This window comes from Poecilia mexicana, unplaced genomic scaffold (assembly GCF_051168715.1).
Source record: "Poecilia mexicana isolate PSO_F unplaced genomic scaffold, ASM5116871v1 scaffold_2, whole genome shotgun sequence".
Taxonomy (NCBI): domain Eukaryota; kingdom Metazoa; phylum Chordata; class Actinopteri; order Cyprinodontiformes; family Poeciliidae; genus Poecilia; species Poecilia mexicana.
Window position 1 is genome coordinate 9324778 of NW_028263371.1, and position 25523 is coordinate 9350300.

General features: G+C 41.7%; 1 protein-coding gene across 1 annotated transcript in view; it reads left to right on the forward strand.

Moving 5' to 3' along the window:
* tbc1d4 (TBC1 domain family, member 4) overlaps positions 1–25303 on the forward strand; it is a 67035-nt gene extending 41732 nt beyond the window's left edge. The window contains exon 23 of the mRNA XM_088010384.1: positions 24776–25303. Within this exon, the coding sequence (XP_087866510.1) occupies positions 24776–24787 (12 nt within the window). The 3' untranslated portion in view covers positions 24788–25303. The remainder of the gene's footprint in view (positions 1–24775) is intronic.
* Positions 25304–25523: the final 220 nt, after the last annotated feature.

A 25523-nucleotide genomic window follows, 5' to 3' on the forward strand; every position in this document is an offset into this window, starting at 1 on the left:
CACACAAATGACCGCCAACCAGAAGCCTATCGCACGCTAAACAAAAGGGGGCCGCATTCCTTGTGTATTCCCACACGAGGACACATCCTGCAGCAGGGCAGCAGTGGGATGCAGGGTCTCCACGGGGGAATTGGCCCAGAACAACACTTCCTCTGCTGAAGGCTTATCAGCTCTCCTTATGTTTTTTTTTTTTTCATTATCTTCATTCTTCAACCCATCCCTGCCTCCCACTGTCCTCCGTCCGTCCCACCAGATTTATGCGGGCTGATGAGAAGCTTCGGTATTGATCACTTTTCCGACGCAGCTTTGAAGAGGAAGATGCTTTGACACTTTTGATGGCGAACGCACATCCACAACTGATCTTCTGATTAGGACTTTGTTTCATAATCATGTACAGGACACAAATATGGGTTAAAGCTTGCTTGTTTCAGTCAGTCAACATAATTGGCATGTGTCAAGGTCTTTCTGTAAAGAACCCAAGACAAAGTCGGCTCTTATGTAATGGTTTGAAGATATTGTGGAAAATACAGAGCAAGGTTAAGTTTATTTTTGAAGAATTTTAACTAGAAGTTGAGAAACCTCTGACTACCTCCACACTAAATAGCTTATGCTCAGTTTTTTTTTTTTTTTTTTTTTGTGCACAAATGTCTGGTACTGAATTGAACCCCAGTGTGTTTATTTTTTGTAGGCGATACCTTCGCAGTTGGTGCAGTGAAACTCACTCAAGGTATAATAAATCCTTTAAAATCTTATGTCAGTGGTGCGATTTGTACTTGGAGAATAAACAAAATAAATAAATTAGAGTTACAAGATGGAAAATTAAACACAAATCCCACCAAACTCAGAAGTCTGCATTCAATATGGCTGCCGTGGAGATAACTGTAGCAAGAGTCGCACAAGTAAACTGTTAATTTGCCCTTCTGATGGTTTGTAGCACCACTTGAATACAGGACTGTCCAGTCTCTGTTTGTGTATACATCCCTTCAGGGTTTCAGCACATAAATTAGGGAGAAATATATTATTACCAACTTGTATTGTTTGCGAAACCATTGCCGGGCAACATGTGCTTCACCCTTTGGTCTCCCTGTGGTTGGCAAGAGAGCCCCAGAGAGTGTGAAAGCGAACAACAAAAAAGACAATCAGTTGTGTGTTTGTTACACACTATAATTATTTGAAAAGGTAGGCTTTCAAGTTTGTTTGTTTTTTTATATTGTCTGGGGAAAAAACCAAAAGAAAACCTGTGATGACAGATTCCCTGCGTTTTCACTGCAGCAATAACTTCATTTTCATAATTTTTTTTAATTAATCCAATCAGTCAGCCATACTCTGTAGCAGCAGTACAGATTAAATAACATCTATATGCGGTGGTCAATATTATTGCTGATAAGACAACTGCAAAGGGCTCTTATATGCAGAGTTGGTTGGGAGCTACCCACATAAAATATATTGGTCTTCATTAGTTTAAAAAGGATGCGAAAATATCTGCTGAGGTCATTTTCAGGCCAAGCAGGTTTTTTTTCGGCGTTGACTGATGTCTAAAGTATGAATGTGAACGACAGCTAAAAACGCTCTGGCCACTTTATTAGATACACCAGTTCCAGCTACTTGCTAACACAAATAACGAATCCCTGCCTCAGTGCATTTAGACTTGTTGATCTTCACCATCAGAATGTGACCAAACAGGATTTAAGTGACTTTGAATGCCAGCCAGTAGCGTCAGGTAGCGTTGCACCTGGTTATGTCAGTCTCCCAACCTGCACTTTCCATCAATTATTTTTGATATGCGCTACAAAACATTTTGCAAACAGGCGGAGTTTATGTGAGTAATATGAAGTTCTTTGCCTTGGAAAAATTAACAAATAGCTGAATCCGTCCACAAATAGGCAGGGGTCCACCATATGTTTACAGTTTCTTCTCATTTTCTGTGGTTTTCTGTTTCCTGCCAACCAGAACATTAACGTGAACATGCAATGCACCCATATAGCCCAGTCACCCACCACAACAATTCCCAAATCCCAGCAGTTTTCTAATTTGGACCAAGTGGACCCTCTACTCAGATGCGCTGCGATTCCCAAATTGGACCTTCAAACCAAACCCTTAAAACCGACGAGTGTATAAATACAGCAGGCGAGGCGTCTTAATCGTGGAAACAGATTAGCCGATTCCAAACTAACTGGAAACTGAAAACATCTTCAATAAAACATGAAGCTGAAACTGTGGCAAACTCTGACCTTTCGAACCCATTTAAGAACGAGAGTCTGATCTGTTGGAGAACGAGCCAGTATCTGGTTTATAACGGCACACGTTGACGACACAGTGTTCGACATTAGACGGTTTTCAGCTCTTTGCATGATGTGACTGTGTTTATGTGTGCGTCTGAGGGAGGTTGCCATATGAGCTAGTTTCAGTAAAGGAGTTATGGGTCGGCGGAGGGAGAGGAGAGAGAGGAGGAGCAGGAGGTTAGGAAGGGTCCTCCTGCCTTATATGGGAATTTATACCGCTTCGCTTGTGGAGCAGTCTACAAGCTGGACTGCATTCAGTTGAAAACACATGGCCGCAGTCGTCAGGTCGTGGATTATCCCAGCAGCTGTTCAGCTGCAACGCTCCAACATAGTTTTCCATGATTCAAGTCAATAATGTGGAAGAAGCTCAAACATTACACCACTGCATGTCAGAGGGCCTGGCTGAGAGGTGCCAGGCTTGTAGACACAAGCGATGAGGAGTTGGTGTGACTGATGGAGACTGGGGGTGAAACTTGAAGGTAGTTAGTGAGTGAAACAGCTGCTGGGGTGGAGGAGAGCCTCAGGTGAGCTCAGTCTAGCCTAGAGAGAGAAGCAGGCTTCCCTGAGGACACGAACACGCACGCACGTACGCACGCACGCACGCACACACACACGCACACACACACACACACACAGACATGCAGACTGTGCCGTACAGTTCAGCTGTGCCTTGATTTCTCCCCCCCAACCCCCAAATCTTTCGTTCTCCGATGCAACCGGCTGCTCCATCTCTTCCAGGGCTCTTTCATTGTCTACTCCTCTCCTCTTCTGAAGCTGTGAAATAAACACTTGGCTCAAACAGCCTGAATTCCAATCAGCCATCCACGCAGCGAGGGCACCGCTGCTCTTAGACACGCAGCACTTTCCCTCTGACATGTTTTAGTTAGCGCGGTGACAGATTTGCTTCCTACAGAGTGTTTCTCTCTGTCTGTACCTGTCAGGGATGGAGCTGCCAGAGGGGCTGATGGTGCACACGACCACAGCCTGGAATGACAGAGGGAAAAGGGCAATAATGAAGCCACCGAAGAAACGGGGCACTAAACCAACACGTGCGCTCTTCCGATTGCCAATCCAGTCCAGTACCTTCGGTTTCCTCCACAGAGAGGAGGTGTGGGGCCGCAAATACTGCCTGGAGAGTCTTGTGATTAATGAGATGTCTGTCATGTCTAAGCCTTCCTCGTCTCTTTCCTGACAAGAGCCACTCTTCCCCTCTCCACCTTTTTTCCCCTCAGCGGTCTGACAACACACGCTCTCAACAAAACCCCCCGGGGACATTTGCAGAACATGCTGGGGAATAACGCCTGGCTTACCTAATGAAAAGCTTTGTACATCTGTGGGGCCTCTGGAGGCCTGAAGAACACACTTTGTAGCCTCCGACACGAGGGAATCACAGATTTACATGTATGTACAGTCCATAAGGATGCAACTTAATCTCTAACAGGAAAGTCGACCCCCCTCTGCTCCCTCTTTTACTTTACACTACCTTGCAAAAGTTTTTTTTTTTTTTTTTTTAGAAAGTTTTCATATTGGGGCACACTACAGCCACTAACTATAACATGTTATGTTAAAGTTTTATGCACACTGTAGTGAGTAACTGTGGAGCCCCACTGAGTCAATCGTTTGTTGAACCCTATGTTGCTACGAGTTTTGCTGCAAGTCTTTCAGGGTACGCCCAAATATCAATATCAATTTCCAACTCTTGAAAAGATTCTCAAGTGGATTTCAGTGTGTTCAGAGACTAGGCCATGCTAACAAATGACTACACTTTGATCCAAAGTGGCTCTGGCTGCACGTTTAAGGCTGTTTTCCTGTGGGACGATGAACATCCTCTCACCTCTCCCCCCAGGATGATTCACTGTAAGGACCGAGTTTTCTGGGTGATGTTCAGTGCTGGTTTTCCATGTAAGTAAAAGAGTAGCATTTTAGTCTCTGCACCTCCTTCCTCTGTGTGGCTTGTGACAAACTGCAAACCACTTTTCACTTGGCCATGAAGGCTAGATTTAATTTTGGCCAACAGATTCCATTGTCCCATCTCCATCAGTGACTGGGCGAGAGTCACCAGTTCATCACAGGTCAGCATGGAGACACACAAGACAAATGACCATTCACACACACCCTAGCGCCATTTGGAGAGACCAATTATGTCTAAAGTAATGTTTATGTTTTGTAGGAGGAAGAGAGCGTGCCTATGCATTTCTAGGTAGGTTTGTAGTTGTGCTATTTCATCATATGATGCGTTTGGCAGTGCTCTAAGAGATGTTCAGATTTCAATGTTTTCTTTAAGTTCACAGTTATGAATTATGCACAGAGTAGTATAATGCAGGGTTAAAAGAAGGTGAAGTTCACAAACCAGAACTAACATGTCAGAGGATCTCACAAGCGCATTTGTTTCCTCCATATGGGGATCCCCTCCCCAAACAAATGCGACCAAAGTCCCAGGTGACTGAAGTGATCAGAGTGGAGACTTTATGCCTGAGCCTTCTCTAATCAGATTATCCAGTGGCTACATGCCTGGACCACATCACCACAGCAGTGATCAGGAGAAAAGGAGGAGAAAGACACAACACTGAAGTACCGGCCAGGAGGGAGGGGGTGGTCAGGCAGACATAGAGTGAGTCAGACAAACAGATATCCTCCCACATCGGTCCATCAAATAAAAGTGCATGTAAAGATCAAGTACAGGCAGCAGAGGCAGTCCTCAGATTGACTCTGTTTGCTTGTGTGTCCTTGGTCAAGCCCTGCAGGATCCGGGTGTATGGCGTGATGATAAGTGACCGGATGTGACTCGAGTTTGGAACATCTGACATCATGTTTTTTACCTTTTCACAAGGCCACAAAGGACAGCGGCACAAAGACAAGGTGGTGGGCAGAGCTCATCCATGTCTGACTCAGTGCACTCTGGACGCACTCTGACGTCAGCCAAAGGAAACTCCATGAAAGCAAGCGGTTCTGTTCTAACAGAGGAGGCAGCAATTTAGAGCAGCAGTCAGTCTGGGCTGCAGTTATCTGTGAGAGCATAGAGTATCTTGTTCAAGTATTCACACTTTTAGTTTTTTTTTCATACATTTCTTTTTTTTTAAAGGTACAACCCCAAACTTTGACATGTTTTAATGGGGTTATATGTGACCAGGCCAACATACAGTAGCGCATAATGAAGTGGTTGGACGTGCTTTTTTAACAAATCAAAATCTGAAAAGAAATGATGCATGTGTGTGAGGTAGTGTAGTCAAATGGTCAAAAAACAGCATCAGCCATCAGTTCCAGGTTCTTATTATTTAGCTTTTTTTTTTTAAGGCTCTGACATCCATCTGGAGAATCTGAAATATTACTGGTGTTATACCAAATTAGCAACACAGTTGGACTTCATTAGACCATACCATAATAGAACAGGTCAAACCAAACAACAAAATATAAACAGAGAAACAGGAACAAGATAATTGATCTCATGCACAAACAAATCCACATAACTTAATGCACTGGAAAATAAAACATTGAATACAACTCAAAAGGTTGCTTTAAAGAGAAAAAAGACAAACAAAACAATACATAAAAGAAAACCCTCTATTTGGTAGAACCCAGTGAGCCAATCAGTGACATCATAGGGCCATTTAAGCAGGAAATGCTGGACTGGCCCCTCCTATATAGCTGCTCAGCCTGGAGCATCTAAAGCAGGGGTCCCCAAACTACGGCCCGCGGGCCGGATCCGGCCCGCCACGTCATTTGGTCCGGCCCCCTGAACAATTGCCGGATCCGGCCCGCCTCCTCATACCAGAGAGCATTCAGTGTTTTTTTTCATATATTGTATTTTCCGGTTTATATGTGGATTTTTCTTCAACCACCAGGGGGCTTTTGAGCAGAAGTGAAACTAACTTTCCCTCAATGGAATATATACTAGTCAGTCCCAGTCACCGTTTCACTCACGGTTTTTTCCATTTGCATTCTGGGTAAAAATCTATCTAAAAGCGCGAATGTGTCATCGCGCTCTTCCCCCCCCCCCCGCTCGACAGTTTCAAAGACAGAACAGCCTCCTCCCCCCCCCCCCCCGTCGACAAGAATTTTCTAAGGTTTCTTTCTACAAAACCTGAGACCGGCCCCCGACTACAGAAAGGAACAGCTATGTGGCCCTCGCAGGAAAAAGTTTGGGGACCCCTGATCTAAAGGGACAAATATAATGGTGAAAAACAAAACTTTTACCAGAAATGTGCCTAGAAACAAAATAAACATTCATAGTCATTCAATAGTCCAAAGGCATTAGCTTTAACTAAAACATCTACATAGATGTAAACTGACTAACGCTACCACAAACAAACCCAGGATAGTGAGTGATGCAAAGTTGCAACAGCAATGTTTAAATTAAATCATTGTGACCAACTATTGGAGGACAAAATACATCAGAAATAAGAAAAAAATAAGGGACAAGTGGTAACCACAAACTGAACATCTTTGTCATAATGTGTTTTCAACACAAGTACAACAACTACGTCAGATCTGTGGAGGCCTCAGAGTTTTGCTGGTGACAAACATAATCATGAAGACCAATGAGAAGCACAGCAGACAGAATAGGAATAAAGTGAAACAGTTTACAGTAGGATTAGGCTACATAATAAGTTCCCCAAGTTTTCAACATCCAAAACCTGACGTTTGAAAATGTGTGTCTCAACTGTTTAAAAAAAAAAAAAAAAAACAAAGTCTCCATCTGACTAAACTGAAGCGGAAACTCCACTATTTTGTATAGAAAATTGGCAATGATAAAGTCTTTGAAAGAAATTCAAAAGTATTTCTGTTCAAACAAATGACTCTAAAACTGAATTTTTGAACTTAAAAGCACACCACACTTTTCAGATTTTCATTCGTGGCAGACGATGAAACCCATGCATCATTTTTTTTCTTCCACTTCACAAGTGTGCACTACTTAGTAAAATAAAATCCAAATAAGACGCACAGATGTTTGCGGTCACTGTATTGTGGATTCATTCACGGATGTGAAAATGATTTGGTTTGTTTTGTTGTTTTGTCTTTTTTTTTTTCTCCATCCCAAACCACCCAGCTGCGAGCACAGACCAGAGCAACCGAGCTTTATTATACCAATCTGACATTGCTGAAGTTGGGAGAGGAGACAGCTGTACTTGTGTGGCCTCAGGCGCACCCATCATTAATGCCAGCCTCCCTCGCCTCTTCCTCCGTCCATGCCTCGCTCCAGATTGCCCTGCTTCTCTGCCTCCCGCCTACACTGCTTCTCAAAACAACACCACACCCTTTTTTATTTATTTATTCATCTTTTCACCTCACTTCTCTGTCAGCCCTACCACCTGTGCATCCATCCAGGTTCAGACTCAAATCTCTTCACCTCCGCTCTTCTTGCCACTAGGATACCAGAAAACAACCTGCACTGCGTCGGTGGAGAAGGTAGAATGACGCGTTCCTGCCAATCAGTTTTCTTGAATAGATTTTTTTTTTTTTTTTCCAAATTGAATTAAACAGGGTTCACATCTTAATGGTCTGTGTGGGCTACTGATGGGATCAAGGAGATAATCAGAACAGTGTGTTTCAGAGCAGGTTGTTAGTCATTTTTGTGTTTTTTTTTGTTGTTTTTTTTGACAGTCTCCTTTTGGAAATTATTTCCGTAATCCTTCATGGAAAGCTTTACCTTGTACTTTGGACAAAAAAAATCTTTTAAAGGTTTTATGATCTTTATTTTAGAAATACCATACCTTGCATTACTCTTCTCCTTTCTAAAGATACCTTCAGGTGTCTACTTTTTCCTTTTATAACCCCTTAAATGACAGTAAAGCAATTTACATCTATTCTTTAAAAACCAAACAAACACAAAAAGTCAATTTTTTCTATTCATGTCTTAAAATAGGATTATTAAAATCATTGTATCCTTTTCTTTTTCAGGAGTGGACAGGTTGCAAGTAATCAACGCCTCTGTGTGCCAGAAATTGGCTGCAACACTGATTCAGAGAAATTTTTGTTTCTTTGAACTAAATTTGTAGACAAATTTCACCATCTGGGTCTCTTAAGCAAAGGAAACATGCAGATGAAATGGGCTGTGTCAAGACATTTTCTTTACATTTGTTATTTAAAGAATGCCTCAGTTAGCTACAAATATAAATATTAATAAATTTTCAAAAAATTTCAACCCTTAAGTTGCTTTTTTAGTGATCAGTCTTTGCTTCTGAATCACCACCAAAACAAAATATAAGCAACAACCTCAATTCTGATATTTTTTTCTGTTAAGATGCTGCACCTAGCTTCCTTAAAAAAATAAATAATTCTGAAGATTGTCATAGAAATATTATGCAACATCACACTTCTCCCATTTTTTCTCTTTTATGAATGCCATTGTTAATTTTTTTTCTAAATTTTGACATTCTTATTTCTTCTTTACAAAACATTATCTAATAGTCATTACGAATGTGTTTTTAATATCACATATGCAAAATGGTTTCATTATATGAAAAATGATCTCAGCCTAGTTGACACTATGAAACAGAAATCAAGCAATAAATACAAAAAAAATACAAAATGCATTATAAATGTGAGTCAATGACACAAGAAATCCTAGTTTGTCATTTGCATACACAAAGCCAAAGTTAATCAAAAATAAAGCAAATTTTATATAAAGTGATCTGTAATTTGTCTCCTCTCTCAAAGCCTGCTTCCTCCTGATCTCCTCCTCTACCTCTGTAACTCTCTGTCCATCTACTCTGATCTTCTGACTGTGACACCTTAAGGCTGATTTCCCACTGTGCTTCATTAACCTTTTCACTCTTAGTTGAACCCACTGAGTACATTCTGCCTTTTTTTTTTAAGTCTTGGGCAGACTTGGGAAGCGTGGTGCGCTCTCGGCTGCGTGGTGGATCCTTTCACCTGCTATCGCATCCGCATCTCCTCTCTTTATATATCGCGTTAGGAGACGTTTCCCGAATGTGACACGGCTCCTCTCTTAGTTTAATTTCAATGCCTGTGCACAGAAGAGGTGTCGGTGAACATTTCTATAAATGACAGCCGCCTCACCTCTTCATATCTGCCATGTGAAGTGAGTGGCAGACGAGAGTGTGCATGCGGGGACGCAGTCATTTGATGCGACTCTCCGTGGCTGCTTGATAAGATGCTTCCTGCCTTCGGGGGTTGGGAAAGGATGATCCCCGAGCACACAATAAAGTCTGTCGTCTCCCACTAAAAGTGTGTCTAATCACAATGAGTGAGGTGTAATTAATGTTTCACTGGTGGGCTGCGTGTGTGCAGCCGAGGACCGTGGGTGAGAGGATGTAGTGCGCGGTCTCTCTAACAAGCTCCCACTCACCCCAGTGGAGGCAGGCAGAGAAGGCTGGAGTGACTGCGAGGCTGTTAGAGCAAGTGGGTAGGACGTGTCCACGACTGTGTGTGTGCGCGTTTGCTCGTCTGTGGGTGTGTGTGTGTTACTGTGTGAAAAAAAAAAAAAAAAAAAAGAGTGCATGTGTGTTCTTTTGTGTGTGCTGTACTGGGATGTGGAAATTGAATGGAGCCTTTCAGTTCTGCTGCTCGTCTCCCCGGGGGTGAGAGACCGGTTTCCATGGTTATCCTGGAATCCTGCCGCTAATGGGTGGGAGTTTGTGTAGCTCTGGCAACCTGGCCTGTCTAGGTTGGAAGACGTGCATGCGTGTGTGTGTGTGTGTGTGTGTGTGTGTGTGTGTGCGTGTGCGTGCATGTGTGCGTGCGTGTACCAGGGGGTGTGGCTGGGTGGAGGCGACGTTCAGGACACTGGAGGTCACATGTTTGAGAACACAAGCTTCTATTCCTTGACCCTCATACAACACTTACTCCTACGGCCTTCATAAGCGTATGCATGCATGTACTTTAAATTAAAATATGTAAGTACAGATCAGAGTCTTAAAGCGTCTGTAATTCTCTAAATTAGAATTTAGATAATTCAGCAGAATTTGCACTACGGCTTTAACTTCTGGAAATTTTGGCCTCTGATTGGTGATGTTTCAGGTGTTCAGTTTCTGCTGAACTTTCATTTTGGTAAAACATAATCATATCTAATGATTTTTTTCAAGAGAAATTATTTTATTTTGACTTTATCTGTAAATCATCACCATCAGTGAAGGGGGTGACTATTGATGAGAGGATGAATGACGCTAAATACGTGGAAAACTGTAAAGGACTTAAAGGACTTACCTTTTAGCACCACGGTCGTCCTAAACTCTTAGCCAGAGTTTAGAATGGTTTAGATTACACTGGCCAAGTCAAAGTCCAGATAGAAGTGGATGATAGTCAGCTCCACTAAGTTAGAGGTCATGGTTCTACAGAAATAAGTGGCTTCAATTCATTTCAGTTAATTTCATTTCATGTCCCCGCCTCAAGAGATCATGTTTAGTAGTTTCTCGTTCATGATTGATGGCAAGATGCAGCTAGAAAGGAATAGATGGATTGGCTCCTCATCTTCAGTAATGAAGCGGTGCTTCAGTCTGCTATAGTGAAGAAAGAGCTTGGTCTAAACGAAGCTCTGTAGTTATTGCTCTTTCTACGGCCCAACCCTTAATTTTCGTCACCAAATATGGATCATGACCAAAAGAAGAAGATCCCAGATGCAAGTGAACGAGGAAAAGTTTTCTTTGTATGTTTGCTGGAGTCAGAGTTCCGTCATCCAGAGAGGGTGGCTCAGGCATTTAATTGCGATGCCTTCTTGGCTCATCCCTTTGGAGGTTTTCTCAACCAGACACTGCTAGACTCGTAAAATGAGTTGGGTAGTGTCACTGCTTAGAGTTATTCTGGGTTTCTGTACTGGACCTGGTTAGCTCACGACCCAATCCCGGAAAATTGTCTCCAGTTGTGCTGGACCTGTGACCATATCTAGAAATCCGGTTTGGATCTGTAAACACGGGGTTTCAGATTTTCACCAGTACATTAGGTTTCTTGCTAAAGTACTGGCAGTTAGCAAAAAATGGTAAACTTACACTAAACAATCCAAAGACTTTTCAAGAAAGCCCTGATGGGAATTTAAAAAAAATCCTGCTTTTTGTCTGGGTAAGCTACACCGGATTTCTTTATTTTTATTTACAGCGGATTTCAGTTTCCGATTATGGTTGATGTATTAAAAATTTACTCCACTGCCGGTCTGTTAAAGCAAACCCATGACTCAGATTTGGCCAAGGGGGCCCACCAGTTGATTTGCTGCTGTAAGTTAATATTTTAGTAGCCGTACACGCTCCGTCTCGAGTCACTGTTTACTTACTCCAGAAAGCAGCTTCCTGATGGACATCGTAATGTTGCAGTGATGAAATTATCTTTCTGTTTTGCAGCAGTATTGCAGAGGTGTAAACTATAATACAGAGAAACACTTATAGCCCTGTGCTCATGTCATCCCCATCACCATCCTTTTGCCCTCAGGCAGGAAGGACTCTCGAGTTAGCACAAAGACCCCAATGACTGGAAAACCAGTGGATAGTGGATAATGAGAGCCTCCACACTGAGTACATTAGTTCAGTACTGGGGAGGATATTCTACCACTGAGTGCACCCCTTACTGCACTGCTCTAGATTATACTTGTACACTCCTGTCCACCTCTACGTTTGTATGTGCGTGGTTGTTTAATTGTACATGTGCATTTCAAATCTGACTGTTGGGATAACAGGAGGGAGACATGGTCTGCAGTATGCGATGTGGCCAGTTAATCCTGGTTTCCCTTGATCCCGGTGCTCTGGTTGCAGGCATCAATCCCTTCTCGTCACACAGATGTCTTGGCTACTGTTGCTGCAGGAGCGATCCGTTTGCTGCTTGAACCCCCACGGATTTAAACTTGGCATTTTTCTCCTCTCTATTCCAGTCATTATATACAGCCAGTTTGCTTCAGCCTGGAAACATCAGGAGGAAAAAAAAGAGAGAAAAAAGTGTCTTTTGTATGTCGTCCAGAAAGCATAAAAATAGAGAATAAAAGCACGAGGAATATTGTGATAACAATCAGGCATGATGGTCTCAGCGTGTTTCCTGGAGGGCAGGATCGTATGTCAGGAAAGCTGCCGCTGACAAGGTCCACATGGTTTGATTCGTATCTTAATGTTTCGTGAAAAGGTACACAGATCTCCTCAAAACAAACCGAGCAGAAGCATGAAGAATGTTGGCTGGACTTGTGGTCAAATCCAGAAAGTCGGGGAAGGGATGAGGTGGGGAAGACGGGGGGGCAGAGGGACGTTGTAGACCCACCTCTTGCTCCTTAGCCCAGATTTTTGCTGAACGGTTACATAATACAATAAACACTTTAAACTCTGTTGAGTCCCAGCCTCAGGCCACCTTACGGAGAAACAACAGAGTTATCAGCAGTTTCACTTCTGTTACTACCGGCTAAATTAAGAGTCTTGTGAAAAAGATAACCAACCTATCACACATTTTGGCTCGTGGATTTTATTTACAAGGAGCATAAAATACGTTTGCAAAACTGCTTGTAGTATTTGACTGCGTTGCTGAGTGGATGCATTGTCATCTCATGTTATGCACTCCTTCCCGTCGTGCTGCGTTTTCAAGCATGCGCCGAAGAAATGAAGCAAATATTACACCCACCCAGAGACTTTATGCCATTTCTCAAAACAAAAACCTTTGACCAGGCAGCTATATTAGCTTCTTCGTCTACCTCACTTTGCATGTTTCCCATCTCCCCCCACCCCCTGCCCGATTCATTGCCTTTTTTGATATTTCCACTCCCAAGCCCAGACAGCCTCAGCCTTGACTCAGGGCCACCCCATGCTCTCACTGTCCAACTATTTAACTAACCACAGGGAAACAGCTTTAATTTCAGCTTGCTGCTCAGCCTGGCTGAATGCAAGATCGCTTGGGGGTCTTTCTGGAAAGCTGTGGTATGGGGGTCCAACAGGCCAGGCAGGCAAACAAGGGAGAACAGCAGCTCTTTGCAGTTTGAGCAGAGACAACTCGGAGATCCATAAACTCAGTCAGGGGAGCCTCCTCTGGGAGTCGTTCAGTTAGTTGTGCTCCTTTTAAATGCCTGTCCCTGACTCTGTCTCGCAGAAGTTAGAGTTACTCGACAGCCAATGTCCATACGCTGGATTTAAATCTCTTTAAATGAACTGTTGTGAGGAAAATAAACGTCTTTTTGATGCGTTTTAGCATTTGCAATGAAATTGCAGAGAGATTTGTAGGTCACTAACCTAAAATGATATGAAGAACCAGTGAGGGTGTATTCATAGAATATGCTGTTCTTTATTTGACTTCAAAAAAAAAAGTATTATGGTTACCATATTGCAATACAAACACAGTGCTATAAAATGTAAATTTCCTGTCAGACGTTTCTTTAAAGACATAAATCATGTCGTGACCTTAAGAGATTCAACATGAAAAACAGTTATTAGTATTAATCTGCCAGGGAAGGTTTAAAAAAGCCATTTATCAGGCTTTGGGACTCAACTGAATCTTTGTCAACAAATTGTGTAAGCATTTTTTGGGAGTGGACGGCCTGCTACAATTACTCTGAGTGCATCAACGAGTAACCCAGCAACTCAGTCAGGTGGTCCGAGTTGCTGATGTCTGTGATTCCACAAGAAAACATTCTGTGAACTGACAAGATAAAAGTTGTTCTTTTTATAAGGTGTACATCTTTTTCTGTTTTTACAGAAAAACAAACCTCGGGTATACAGCCACACATTGGGCTTGAACTAAAGCAATTCAAAGTTGCATAAAAGAGTGAGTTAAATTTCCTTCACAGGGACGTAAAACGATCATTGACGTCGTCGTCGTCACCAGTTAAAAGCTGGTGAATATTTAAGCTATCTATTCTTCCTGAACATGTAATAAGTGTGATGGGGACAGTTGGTTACCATGGATACTGGACAGACATTGCTGACCAAGGAATCAAAACCAAGTCCTAGGCAAGTCCCCCTGCAGCTTTGTCGTCAAGCGATGCTACTCCCTTCATCGATAGCTTTTTGGCAAAAAACAGACATATTTTCTGTTTCCCCATATATTTATGACGTATAGAAAATAACTTATTGATCAAATACATTTTTACCAGTAGGATATTATGTGAATTTAACCAATTCACCTGGAATAAACCATGGTGTCTGGGAAAGTCTGTAAAAAATAAGAGTTATTACTGTAGAGCAACAGGTGGTTATTCCTCAAAAAACACAAAAGTACATCAGCTTTTAACAACGCCGATTTATGTTTAAATGAAAAGCTGAGCTGTTGCAAAAGTTCCACAGAAACAGAGATCACACAACCACAGCAGAGCTCACCACAAAGAGGAAGGAGCATGAAAACCAACGAAGAATGAAGGGACAGCAACGAGAAGTCGTTGATCGCTTCCACCCCACCACAGATTAATCCCACGTTCACTCTTGTCTTTTCGGTTGCAGACACCTTCAACTCGATGCAGAGCTGTTTTCAGCACGTCTCAGGTAGCTTCAGTGAAGGTGTGGAGAATGGGTACATGAGCACAAAGCAGGAGCGTTTAAGAAGAGTCTAAACCGCAGTGGAGGTGTTTCAACTAGATATTTTCAGAAGAGACTAAAACAAACAAAACATAAAAAAAAAATAAAAAAATTTCCTTGTTTCTGAGTAAGCGACTAAAACCAGCAGTCTTTTCTCCCGGCCTTGCACTATAAGTGTGTGGAGGGGGGAAAAGAAAGCAATTGCTCTCTCAAAAAGTGGCAAATTTGCCTATCAGCATCTTTCTTTCTTTCACAGGTCCGGTGAGTTTCTGCACTCTCTGCTGGTTGCTTAGAAACTAGTTTTGTGCAAAGAAAAGTTTGGATTTCTTTGCCTGGAACTTCCAACATGTCAAATATTGAGTTGTTGGGGTTTCTTCTTCTTCTTCTTTCTGTTTTTCTGAATATTAAAAGATATATAGCATGCAGATGAACTCGGGGTGCTTTACATGGCAGATCTGTTGCTGCCTTTGTAGAGACTGACTGCTTCTCGTGCATTAATAGGCCTGTGTAGTATCTTTATTTCAAAAACGAATGTAGAGGGGGAAAAACATTAAGATGGTGTTACATGACTCTTTTTTGTGTGTGTACACTATAATTAATTGTGTATGCTTATTATTATATCAACCTGAAAGTTAAAAATCTAAAAAAAAAAATCCAAAGAAGTTGGAGTTTCTCTTTAATTGTTTTATATTTATGATTGCAGAACTATAACTGAAAGAAAGGATTGTACCTGGAAAGGGTGCATGTGTGTGTGTCTTTCTGCTGACACAGTGGACTTTTTGATTTGTCTGGATGAATTGGAATACATTTATGCCCTTTGAGGGCGGAGGGCCCAAACCAGCCACCCCAGGGTCTTGTTATCCTCTGCCTGCGCGTTTGGGGCAACTTTAATGAACACTGCTGTTCCTCGGCCTCCTCTGGCTCCAGCCAGGCTGTACACAGGGGCTCCTCCTCCCCGCCCGTACCTCCCCGGCTGCCTCTGTGACCGAGTGCGTCCCTGTGTCTTGCAGCAACAAGAAACGCCGAGATGGAGACTGTGAGGAGGCCCAGGTGATCGCGATGAATAATTCACATCCAGGGTTCACGTGGGAAAACCTGAAGAGTTTGTCAGAAGATACAGGCAGTCATCACACGTGCGCACAGACGTGGAGCAGAAAGTGCAAACACAGCGTAAAGAATGAACTTTGCTTATTAAAAAGAAAAAAAAAATAGAATTGAAATTACATTTTGAAAACTATGATGACATTTTTGTCGCCGACTGTTGCACACAGAACCAGTCGGGTGAGGGCTAGTAAATGAATCATAATGAGGAGGATTTTAGTAGTTCTCACTGTCTGGACTGCTAGCGGAGACCAGATATCTCAAATGTGTATAAGTGACGGGGAGACGCAACAAGTGCTGGCAGACCTCATGAGTAATGGGAGATGACAGTGTAAAACTAACACGAAGCAGGAGGCAACAGCACAAAGAACTGCTACAGCACAACATCTCACAAGTTGGTGGGGGAAAAAAAAACAAAACAATAAAAAAAAAAAAAACTGCTTCCACAAATGTTCTCAATCAAAGTCACATGATGTGTGGCTGAACTCTATCAAGGAAAGGAACACAGCTTGTAAATTTAGCCGAGAGCTTGCAGTGAGACGATGTTACAGGGCATTTTCTGTCTCTGCCTCTTAGATCTGGGAGTTAAAAGAATGTTAATTTTGTAAAAAACCTGCTCAGCTAGTTTCACTCCCCAAAGTACAGCTTCAGGGAATGCAGCAAATACATTTCTAGTAAGAATTGTCCTCACAATAGGGTGTCAATGTCACGACAACTTGGGGCTTAGAAGACGCATTTTTAAAATTCTCACAATTTTACAAGTTTGGAATATTGCAGGGTTTGTTTTTAATTCACACAAAGTTCAAATGTTATATATAGGCTCAAATAAATGTATAGATATTTGGTAAAAAAATAAAATAAAAAAAAAGTGCCTAATTTCTGACAATAACTGGCTTAAAATCTGACTACTTGTCTGCTATTTTTTGCAGATCTCTATTAAACTTTTTGGCTTGTTGGCAACAACCTTGCAAGTTTTTATACATTTTTGAGGGTGAGGCCTTTTTAGCAGCCTAATGTTAACTTCTCTCTCCTTTTTGTCCAAAACCAGATTTGATATGTGTTTGAGATTATTCCACTGACATAAAATCCCCCCTGCTGTACTCAAGTTTCAGTTAAATTGAGGTGAAGATGTAGAATTAGAAGGGAGCCCTGATTCTCTACTGTTTCACCTTTTTTCTTTTGCAACATAGTAGCTTTACTGGCGGTAAATGCACGATGCCATCACCTCCATTTATACAGATCCTATGGAGTTCTTAACTTTGAAAGTCTCCAATTCTTCCAAGGCTTCTTCCTCCGCGAGTGACCTTTCACCCCATGTTGGTAGATGACTAATTTTACTCAGTCTCTTACCATCTTCAAACAGCATATCCCTAAAGTCTTTTTGCTTTTGTTCTGGGGTTCATTTGCACATTTTGCATCAAAATGCCTCCATCTCTGGGACATTCCCAGCTTGTTTGTGCTTGCATATTTGTTTGAATGAACGTCGAATCTTCAGGCATCTTGAAATTGTGCCCAGTGATGAACCAGATCTTGCCAGATTTGATTTGACTTTCTCATCACATCGCATAAAAAAAAAAAAAAAAGCAGTGTGACTGAGGTGTTGTCTCGAAACGCATAAATAGGTGGGTTTTGATTCCACTCAAATGTTAGGAAATAACCTGTCAGAATCTGTTAATGCTTTGAAATCCAAGTAATCGTATTGATGTGAACTTCTGAATAGGAAGGCAGTGATAAAAACAAATCCCTTGTTATTCTGCCATTTAACAAATAAAAAGGCAATTTATGTGAAAATCTGGTTTCAGCCGAATGTACCCGTTGTTTAAACTGATTATTCTGGAGTCTGCGATTATTTACAAATGACTCCGAGGCTTCCCAAACTTGTGTAATCCCAAAATTTTCCTTCTTAGCTCATCACTGAGACTTTCCCATTGTTCTGGGCTTTGATCAGCCCAGTGAGTACTGTCAAACAAATCCTGCGCATGGACTGGAGAAAATCCACTATAAATTCCAAGTCTGCGTCCAATTGCGTTTCAAATTTAAATTCAACGCGGTTTCGTGTTGTGCGAGTATTCTGCTCTGGAAGCAGAACCGTTCATCTCAAACAATTAAAAGCCCCAAAATTAAATGATGTTACAGTCTCTACAATGAGGTCTCACCTGTTCACTTTGTAGCTGTCGATGTTGGAGGAGAAATGGAGCTTTTATCCCAGCAGTCAGTGGGTTACAGGAGGGGTACAGTCTGAGAAATGTTTTTAATCCATCACGGGGCCATATATGGAGTTAAAATTGTCAGGAGTTTTAGTTTATGGATTCAGACTGTCTCCTCTGTCAAAACATTTCTATCATGCTCAGCCACGTTTCAAGAAGTTTGCAGTGAATCAAGTTAAATCTAAACACTTAGCCGTTTCTTTGTTCCAAGGCCGTAAGGCTTCCATGAAAAATCATTTTCTTTGTCCAAGTAGTTCAGATTGTTTAGGTCCTGAGGTATAGTGCAGGGCCTCTGAATTTTGCCCTCATCCTGCCACTAACTCTGAAGCCGGAGTCAGAAGTTCACGATATTCAAGAAAAAGAGAGCATATTTATTTGATCTTTTGGTCGTCTCCTTTCCAGCAATCTGTGAAGTTTTCAGACAGTTTAATAAAATGAAACCATATGAGATGCTGAAAGATAATAGTTTCCTGCATATAGAAGCATCTACAGCACTCTGTTTTTAAGAAGCTCTAAAAAGTCAGAGAGGTGGTAAGCGCTCAATTTATCTGTAATCTATTTTAGTTTTCGCTGTAAAAAAAAATAAAAAAATGAAAGAAAAGTCAGCATGATTTTTCAGATTTTCAGGCATACCACCTTCAGACCAGAAAAATGCCCAGGAAATATTATGAATAATTGAATGTGTCAGCTTGGCTTCATTTCTGCAACAACAAATTTAGCAAACCTGACTTTTGATCAAATCATCAGTCTCACACGGGCTCTTAGTTGGTGCAATTTTTAAGTCCTGAAAAGTATTACATTTTAAATTAAGTTTTTTAAAATCCCCATATAGTGGTTCTTCCAACTGTCAGCAAATCCAGCCCCAAAAGTTATTTATTTCAGGGTGATAATTGAGAAAGGGACTTATTTATTATTATTATTATTTTTAAATAATCAGAATTGACGTCCCTGAGTTTCTGTGAGAGCTGCAGTTTTCTGCACAGACCCATCTTTTCCATCTATGAACAGTATTTTATTGAAATAATAATGAAAAAAAAAAAAGAAATAGCTGTTTTACTTCAATTAACAAGATACTGTCGATTGAAATATCGTGATTGCATCACCATCGTCCAGATCATGATCTGCATCATGAAACAAAATGCAACAACTTGAGGGAGACAAAGAAAATGCAAAGGCTTGAATTTAGTCAGATATAAATTGGTGAATTTTTACAAAAAATTGAATGCTTAGCAATAACGGCATGTTATTTTACTTTAGATCCAGTGGCTCTCAAAACCATAAACACAGCTGTTTAAATTCCAGGGTTTATTTTGGGATGCAAAACAGTTTGACCATAATAAATAATTTCAAGATTTTTTTTTTTTTTTTTTTTTACTGACAACTGAAAAACAAACAAATCAACGAAACATGGTCCACCACCATGTTTCACCGTGGACGCTGTGTTCTTTCAGTGATGCGCAAAGTTGTTTTTCGTCTACGAAATCATAATCATAACTTATTGTCCCATAAAGTTTCAGGCCAGGCCTGAACGTTTCCTCCGGCGGAAAAGCCTTCAGTCATCTGTCCGTACAACGTAGCCAGACAGATGGAGAATACAGAAGACTGTTGTCGTCACATAGAAAACATAAATTCCCTTTAGCCTCGTAAAAGCTTTTCAAATTTTCTGGCTGTCGTCGCGTTGTAGTAATGTCACTTTATTCAGTTTTGCATGACTATATTTATTGTACCACGGTACGCGGACATTGCTGTGGAACTGTTTTGCGCCCTGCTCTTAGTCCAATTAGTCCTTTTTAATCGTCTGTAGCCTCTCCACAAACTGTGGCTTCAGATGAAGGGATGAGAATGATCAGCAAAATCCACCAAGTAAATATGCCTTTTATTTCAGCTTCATCAGATTCAAAACAACTGATGGCAGATGTGAATAAACAAATACAGAAGTCTGACACTGAATATAAAGATGCTTCGACAAAGTAAGATATGGTAACATTTTTGGACTTTTTTTTTAACATAAACTCTTAAACTGAAGCACTTCAGCAAATGTTCTTTGTTAGTTCCCATAATTGCACTGGAACATGTAAACAACCCCGCAAGGGACAAAAGAAAAATTATAGCTTCTTTCCAGGATGGGGATGCCTGCATTCTTCAGTGAGGTAATTGCAACGAGAGCATGAAAAACAGGGAGAGTTCCCATAAAGAGACAAATACGTCTTTGGAATGTTTGGCCTGTCCTGTAAACAACAAGAAGGGCTTATATCTACACTTTTTTGTAAGCAAAATGTTGCCAGTTTTACAACATTTCACCTCTGTCTCAAAACTGAGTCTGCAACAGAGGAGAATGAAGACCTGTTGAGCTTTTTGAGGGAGAGCTAAGTTTTCCTCTTTTCTATCCTTAGGCGAAGGATTCAAATCCCGACTGCTTGGCCACCGGTTTTTGTGCCTGGACGTGTTTTGAATATGGAGGGAAAAGCTCGGAAAAATGAACACCTCTGGAATGCCCCCTGCAGAGCGAGGACCCCTGGGTTGGACGTGTGTTTATGGGAGGGCTTTGGCAGGAAGACCCAGGCACCCTGTCCAGCATAACGGAGCAACAGTGGAATGCGGTGCAGCGGGGAATATCCTGAGTCAAACACAAAAGGCGTTCCTGGGTTCCGAGGAAGGAGCGCGCTTCTGCTAGGCGAGGGGGCTCTCTGCAAAAAAAAAAAAAAAAAAAAAAAAACCCCGCTCTTTGTGTCACCGAGCAAGGCGACACGGAGCGCGTCCCGCAGCCGTGGAGCCGACGGTGCTTACACGGACGCCCTGCTACCGGCATTCAGTCGACTCTTTTCATTTCACGCGGCAACAAAATTAGCAGACCATGTCCCGTGGAATATCTTTCAAACCTGTGACTCATTCAGTGAAAATCTCCATCCAAATGTGAGAGCCTCAACTGTGGCGGTGTTGAAGTCACAGTGAATATGAAGTGTTAGTATTTCTCTCCAGGCTGTGCATTAGGCCGGATGCCACGCACCTTCGCCCACATGCCTCCCACAAACCCGGCAACCCGTATATAGAGGGCAGAATCTGAGCCCAAGCTGCAAGCAGGCAGATAAAGACAATCTCATTGATGTAGGAGCAGCTCTCTGGTAAAAAAGAGACATCTCTGACACAACCCTGCCTGCAATGGAATCAGATTAACTACCGCAAAAAAAAAAAAAAAAAAAAAAAACATTGTGCAAAGGCTTGAAGGCAGAGAGTCAGCTTTTTTATATGTTTTTTTTTTTTAAGCGCTTGTGATATTCTCTATATGGGAATTTATGTGTTTGCATCACCATAAACCTTTTGGTTCGCAGGGAAATACCTTTAACTGAAACACTGACGAACAGCGAAAACCCATCAATTCCCTCAGAGTCCTTGCCTGCTCTTCTAATGACATAAATATGCGCCGTGGAGCCTGTGAATGGCATTTTCCACCCACAACACAATCTGCGAGTTACACCTCAACGATTTAATGGCTTTCGCTTCTTATAAGAAAACAAATATGCACACAAAAGTTAGATATCTCATATCTCGTCCTATGTATTCAGCTCAATTCAATTTTACACCATGCAGTGTTGTGAAAAAGAGTTCCTATTTTTGCTTTTATTTTTTGTTGTCAAACCAAAATACTTAAGATTGTGAAACATATTTTAGCATAAGGCAAAGACAGCCAGACCAAAAATGCAGTTTTAAAATATGATTTTAATTTAGGACACAAAAAAAAGCTATTCAAGCTAATATGGCCTGGTGTGAAAAACATAAGGGAGTTTGCAATAAAGACCATTGAAACTCTTTATGTTTCCACCAAATATGGCAAGCTGTCTAGGTTCTGAAGAAGTAGCACAGGCCCAGAGCATGACACTACCACTACCATGTTTGACTGTCAGCATGATCCCCTTTTTCTGAAATGCTGTGGTTTTATTAATGCCAGATATAACACTGTATGTACTTAAAACGTTCCTCTTGTCTCTTTAAACCTCAGAAGATTTTCCCAAAGGTCTTCTGGTCTTCATGTTGTTTCTTTTTTCTTTTTTCTTTCTAAATGCGAGATGGACCTTTGTGTTTTATCTCATCCCCAGGGCTTATTACTGCGGCACTCTGCCGTGCATGGAGTTTTTGCTCGGTCTATTTCATATTGTTTAATCATCTGAGCCCAGTGACGGCTTTAGATGTTCTTGGAGTAATTCATGTAGTAATTTATGCTCACCATGTTCACCATGTTTATTTTTTTTGCTTCATTTTCTTCATTTGTGGAGAATGGCTCTCTCTGTGGTCCGAGTCCCAGAGCATGTGTAATCTTTTTTTTTTTTTTTCCCCACAGATAGACATAAGTGACTGTTTTTCATCTGGTCATAATTTCCTTTGCATCTTGCGTTGCTTTTAGTCAACTTCATATTGTCACACAGGTTCAATTTAGGTTATTTATTTATTCTACTACTATATATATATATATATATATATATATATATATATATATATATATATATATATATATACATATATATATATATATATATATAAACACACACACACACACGCATACGCACACACACACACACACACACAAAAGGAACCACCTTTTGAAAACTGCTTTTTGTATTTATTTAGGTCATCGCCACCTTAATTTTACCATCATGAGTGAAGTATGAACATTATGGCAAAGGCATGAAAGGTAGACCTGCTTCCTTTGCTGAGTTACATTTTATTTTCCAGTCTCTCTCTCTCTCTGTGTCTTTGTCCCTTTACTTTATCTCTGCCAGACCTTTAAATTACCCTCCCTCCCTCTTCCACGCCTCCTTCCTGAAATCAACTCCTTGGCAACCGGTCACCGCGTCTCTACCGGAAAGGTAGACAGCCTCTTTGTGGTGCCACGGCAACCCGTTGCAACATCAGACACCGAGACGCGCTACATTATTAACCAGAAACAACCAACCGGGGGTCTGGAGAGGAAGTGATAGCAGACGGAAGGGGATGAATGCAAGAGTATGTGCTGCAAGCACTAAACTGTTGATTGTTGCTGTGCACCAGGCTTTGATTTGGACAGTCATGCAGAACTGTACAGATTAGCAGAGAACAACGCAAACAGCATGTTCGGGGAGTGTGAGGGGAGTTTGTGGAGAGGTTACATTATACCAAATCCACAGGAGGTGTGTGTGTGTGTGTGTGTGTGTGTGTGTGTGTGTGGGGTGGGGTGGGGGTGGGGAATCAGTAAGGAACATCTGGGTCTGGGGTGGACAGCGTGGCTTTTGTTTGCAGGCGGCTCATCGGGCTGACACCTCACCTAGATTCTCTCAGGGTCACCGTGCAAGAGGAAGGGTGGCGAAAGGGGAGGGAACAGGGAAGAAACTGCTGGAGGTGTGATCTGAGAGGAAAAGGTGTTTGCTTTCCTGTAGGCAAAATTTCTCTGTTCTGTGGCCAAGGTTGTGTTACTGTGAGCGCTCCGTCTATTTTAAACGGAGACGTCTTCTTTATTTTCGTGTAGCATTTCTGTTTGCCAGTATTGGGAAAAGAAGCTGTAGCTTAAAATATCAAACTGCATTTAAAGGGAAAAATCTAGAGCACATTTTTAATTGTGGTACTTAAATGCCCACTTAGAATCTTAAAGCGAAAATACTAAATATTTTGACTGACCATTTTCCTCATAAGAGTTTGTTGACATCTCTGCCACGGGTTTTTAGACAGGAGTCCAACATTAATGGAGATGGACAGGAGTAGAGATCTGCTGCATATTTCATCAGTTTACACACATGCGGTCAGTGTTCGTACTTTCTGCAGTTATTTGCTGTGATAACACACTAATATTCAGAGTGTATATCTGGTTGTGAGAGGAAGACGGAGTAACCAGAGAGCACCTTCACATCTCGCATTTCATTTAAATTAGTTAAATATCTAAGTACTTTTTTAATAACCGTAAACCATTCTGGAATATTTCTCTGCATGCATGAGATGTGCACATTAGTTCAGTCAGACAACTCGTTAATACGAGGCTTTTGTACGTCTTTTGATTGGCTTTGATGCCAGCGCTCTTCCAGCATGTTTCTCTACATGCTATATAGTAATGAGACCATTTCAGTCCCAGGTATCTAGGTTGAAAGCATGCAGGTTGTGGGGGAGGAAATGTTCAAGTTAAATAGACCACACGTATTAGAAGGTAATGTCTGATGTGGGTGAGGAAGACTATTTGTGGAGCTGATGTGCAGCTCGAGTTGACCACCTAAACTGTCTCACAGCCTTCCATTTCATACATCACAAGGTTTTCCAGAACATTTTTGAATCGCAGACTCACACATACTCCCCTAGACCTGTCATCCTCTCACACCGCATCCTGCTGCCATCTAATCCCCAGGTAGGGTGTGCACAGCAGGTGTCCAAATTGTGCATGTTTGTGACAAATATGCATAACTGTATGTCAATATGGGCCAAATTCTTTGTTTGAGACCTTCTTGTAGTCAACAATTATGAACATCAAAGAGAAGTTTGAACAGTTTTATACAAATGAATGAATTCCTGGTTCTTCCAGATTCACATGAGGTGAATCCAAGGTGGCACTGACGAAGAGAGGCAAGTTAACATAAAACGTGGTTCAGATATGATGGAAATGATATCTCCATCTCTCCAGCAGTTAGCTTACTGCTGGAGAGATGGAGTTCCAAGGAAGGAAGGTGAGTATACCCCCAGAGACTGAGTTCAGCAGGGGGTGGTGAGTGGTGCTTGTTGGTAATGATTTCCTTGCCCTTTCTTCCAGGTGGAGAGGTGAGAGGCGGTGGAGTGTCAGAGGGTGGACAAGGAGGCGAGTAACATTGGATGGGTTGTATGGGGGTCTGACAGCATGAACCAGGAGCAGCGGTGTGCAGATTCACAGATTCACAGAGGAAGCCTCAAGTTGGGCTCTTTAACAAACTCTGACAGCAGAGAGGCAGAACGCCGCCATCCAGGAACACAGCACGAGCTGGGAACCTGGCTTTCCGGGGCGGAGACAACAAGAGATGAGCATGGGACATCAAAGAGTGTATAGGAGCTGAGAAGTTGTAGGTCTGATTACCACTCATGGAGCAAAACAATCTGGCATCTGCCTCAGGTAATGCCCTCCTCTTTAAGCTCCTCCTGATTGGGCTTGACGAGCTCCAGCTGTGAGGACACGCCTGCCGGTCAAACCCTGCAATCAGAGGATCAGGATACACACACACAGACACACACGCATCCTTATAAATATGACAATCATGCCCTGGGTGATGATGAGTATAGAGACAGAATAAAAAACAGTTTTAGTAAAGCATTTTTCTTTTGTTTTCTTTATCTGTAAAGAAATATGGCTGTAAATATATGCAGTTAATGCATTCATACTTAACGTCCGCACAGTGTAAGCACTTGCAAGCTCAGATTCCTCATATGTGTACACATCGTTGGCCAAAAAAAGAGTTATTCTGATACTGATCCTTATAGTCTTGTTAGATATCTTTTTTTTTTTTTCCAGTACAGTGCTGATCCTTTTG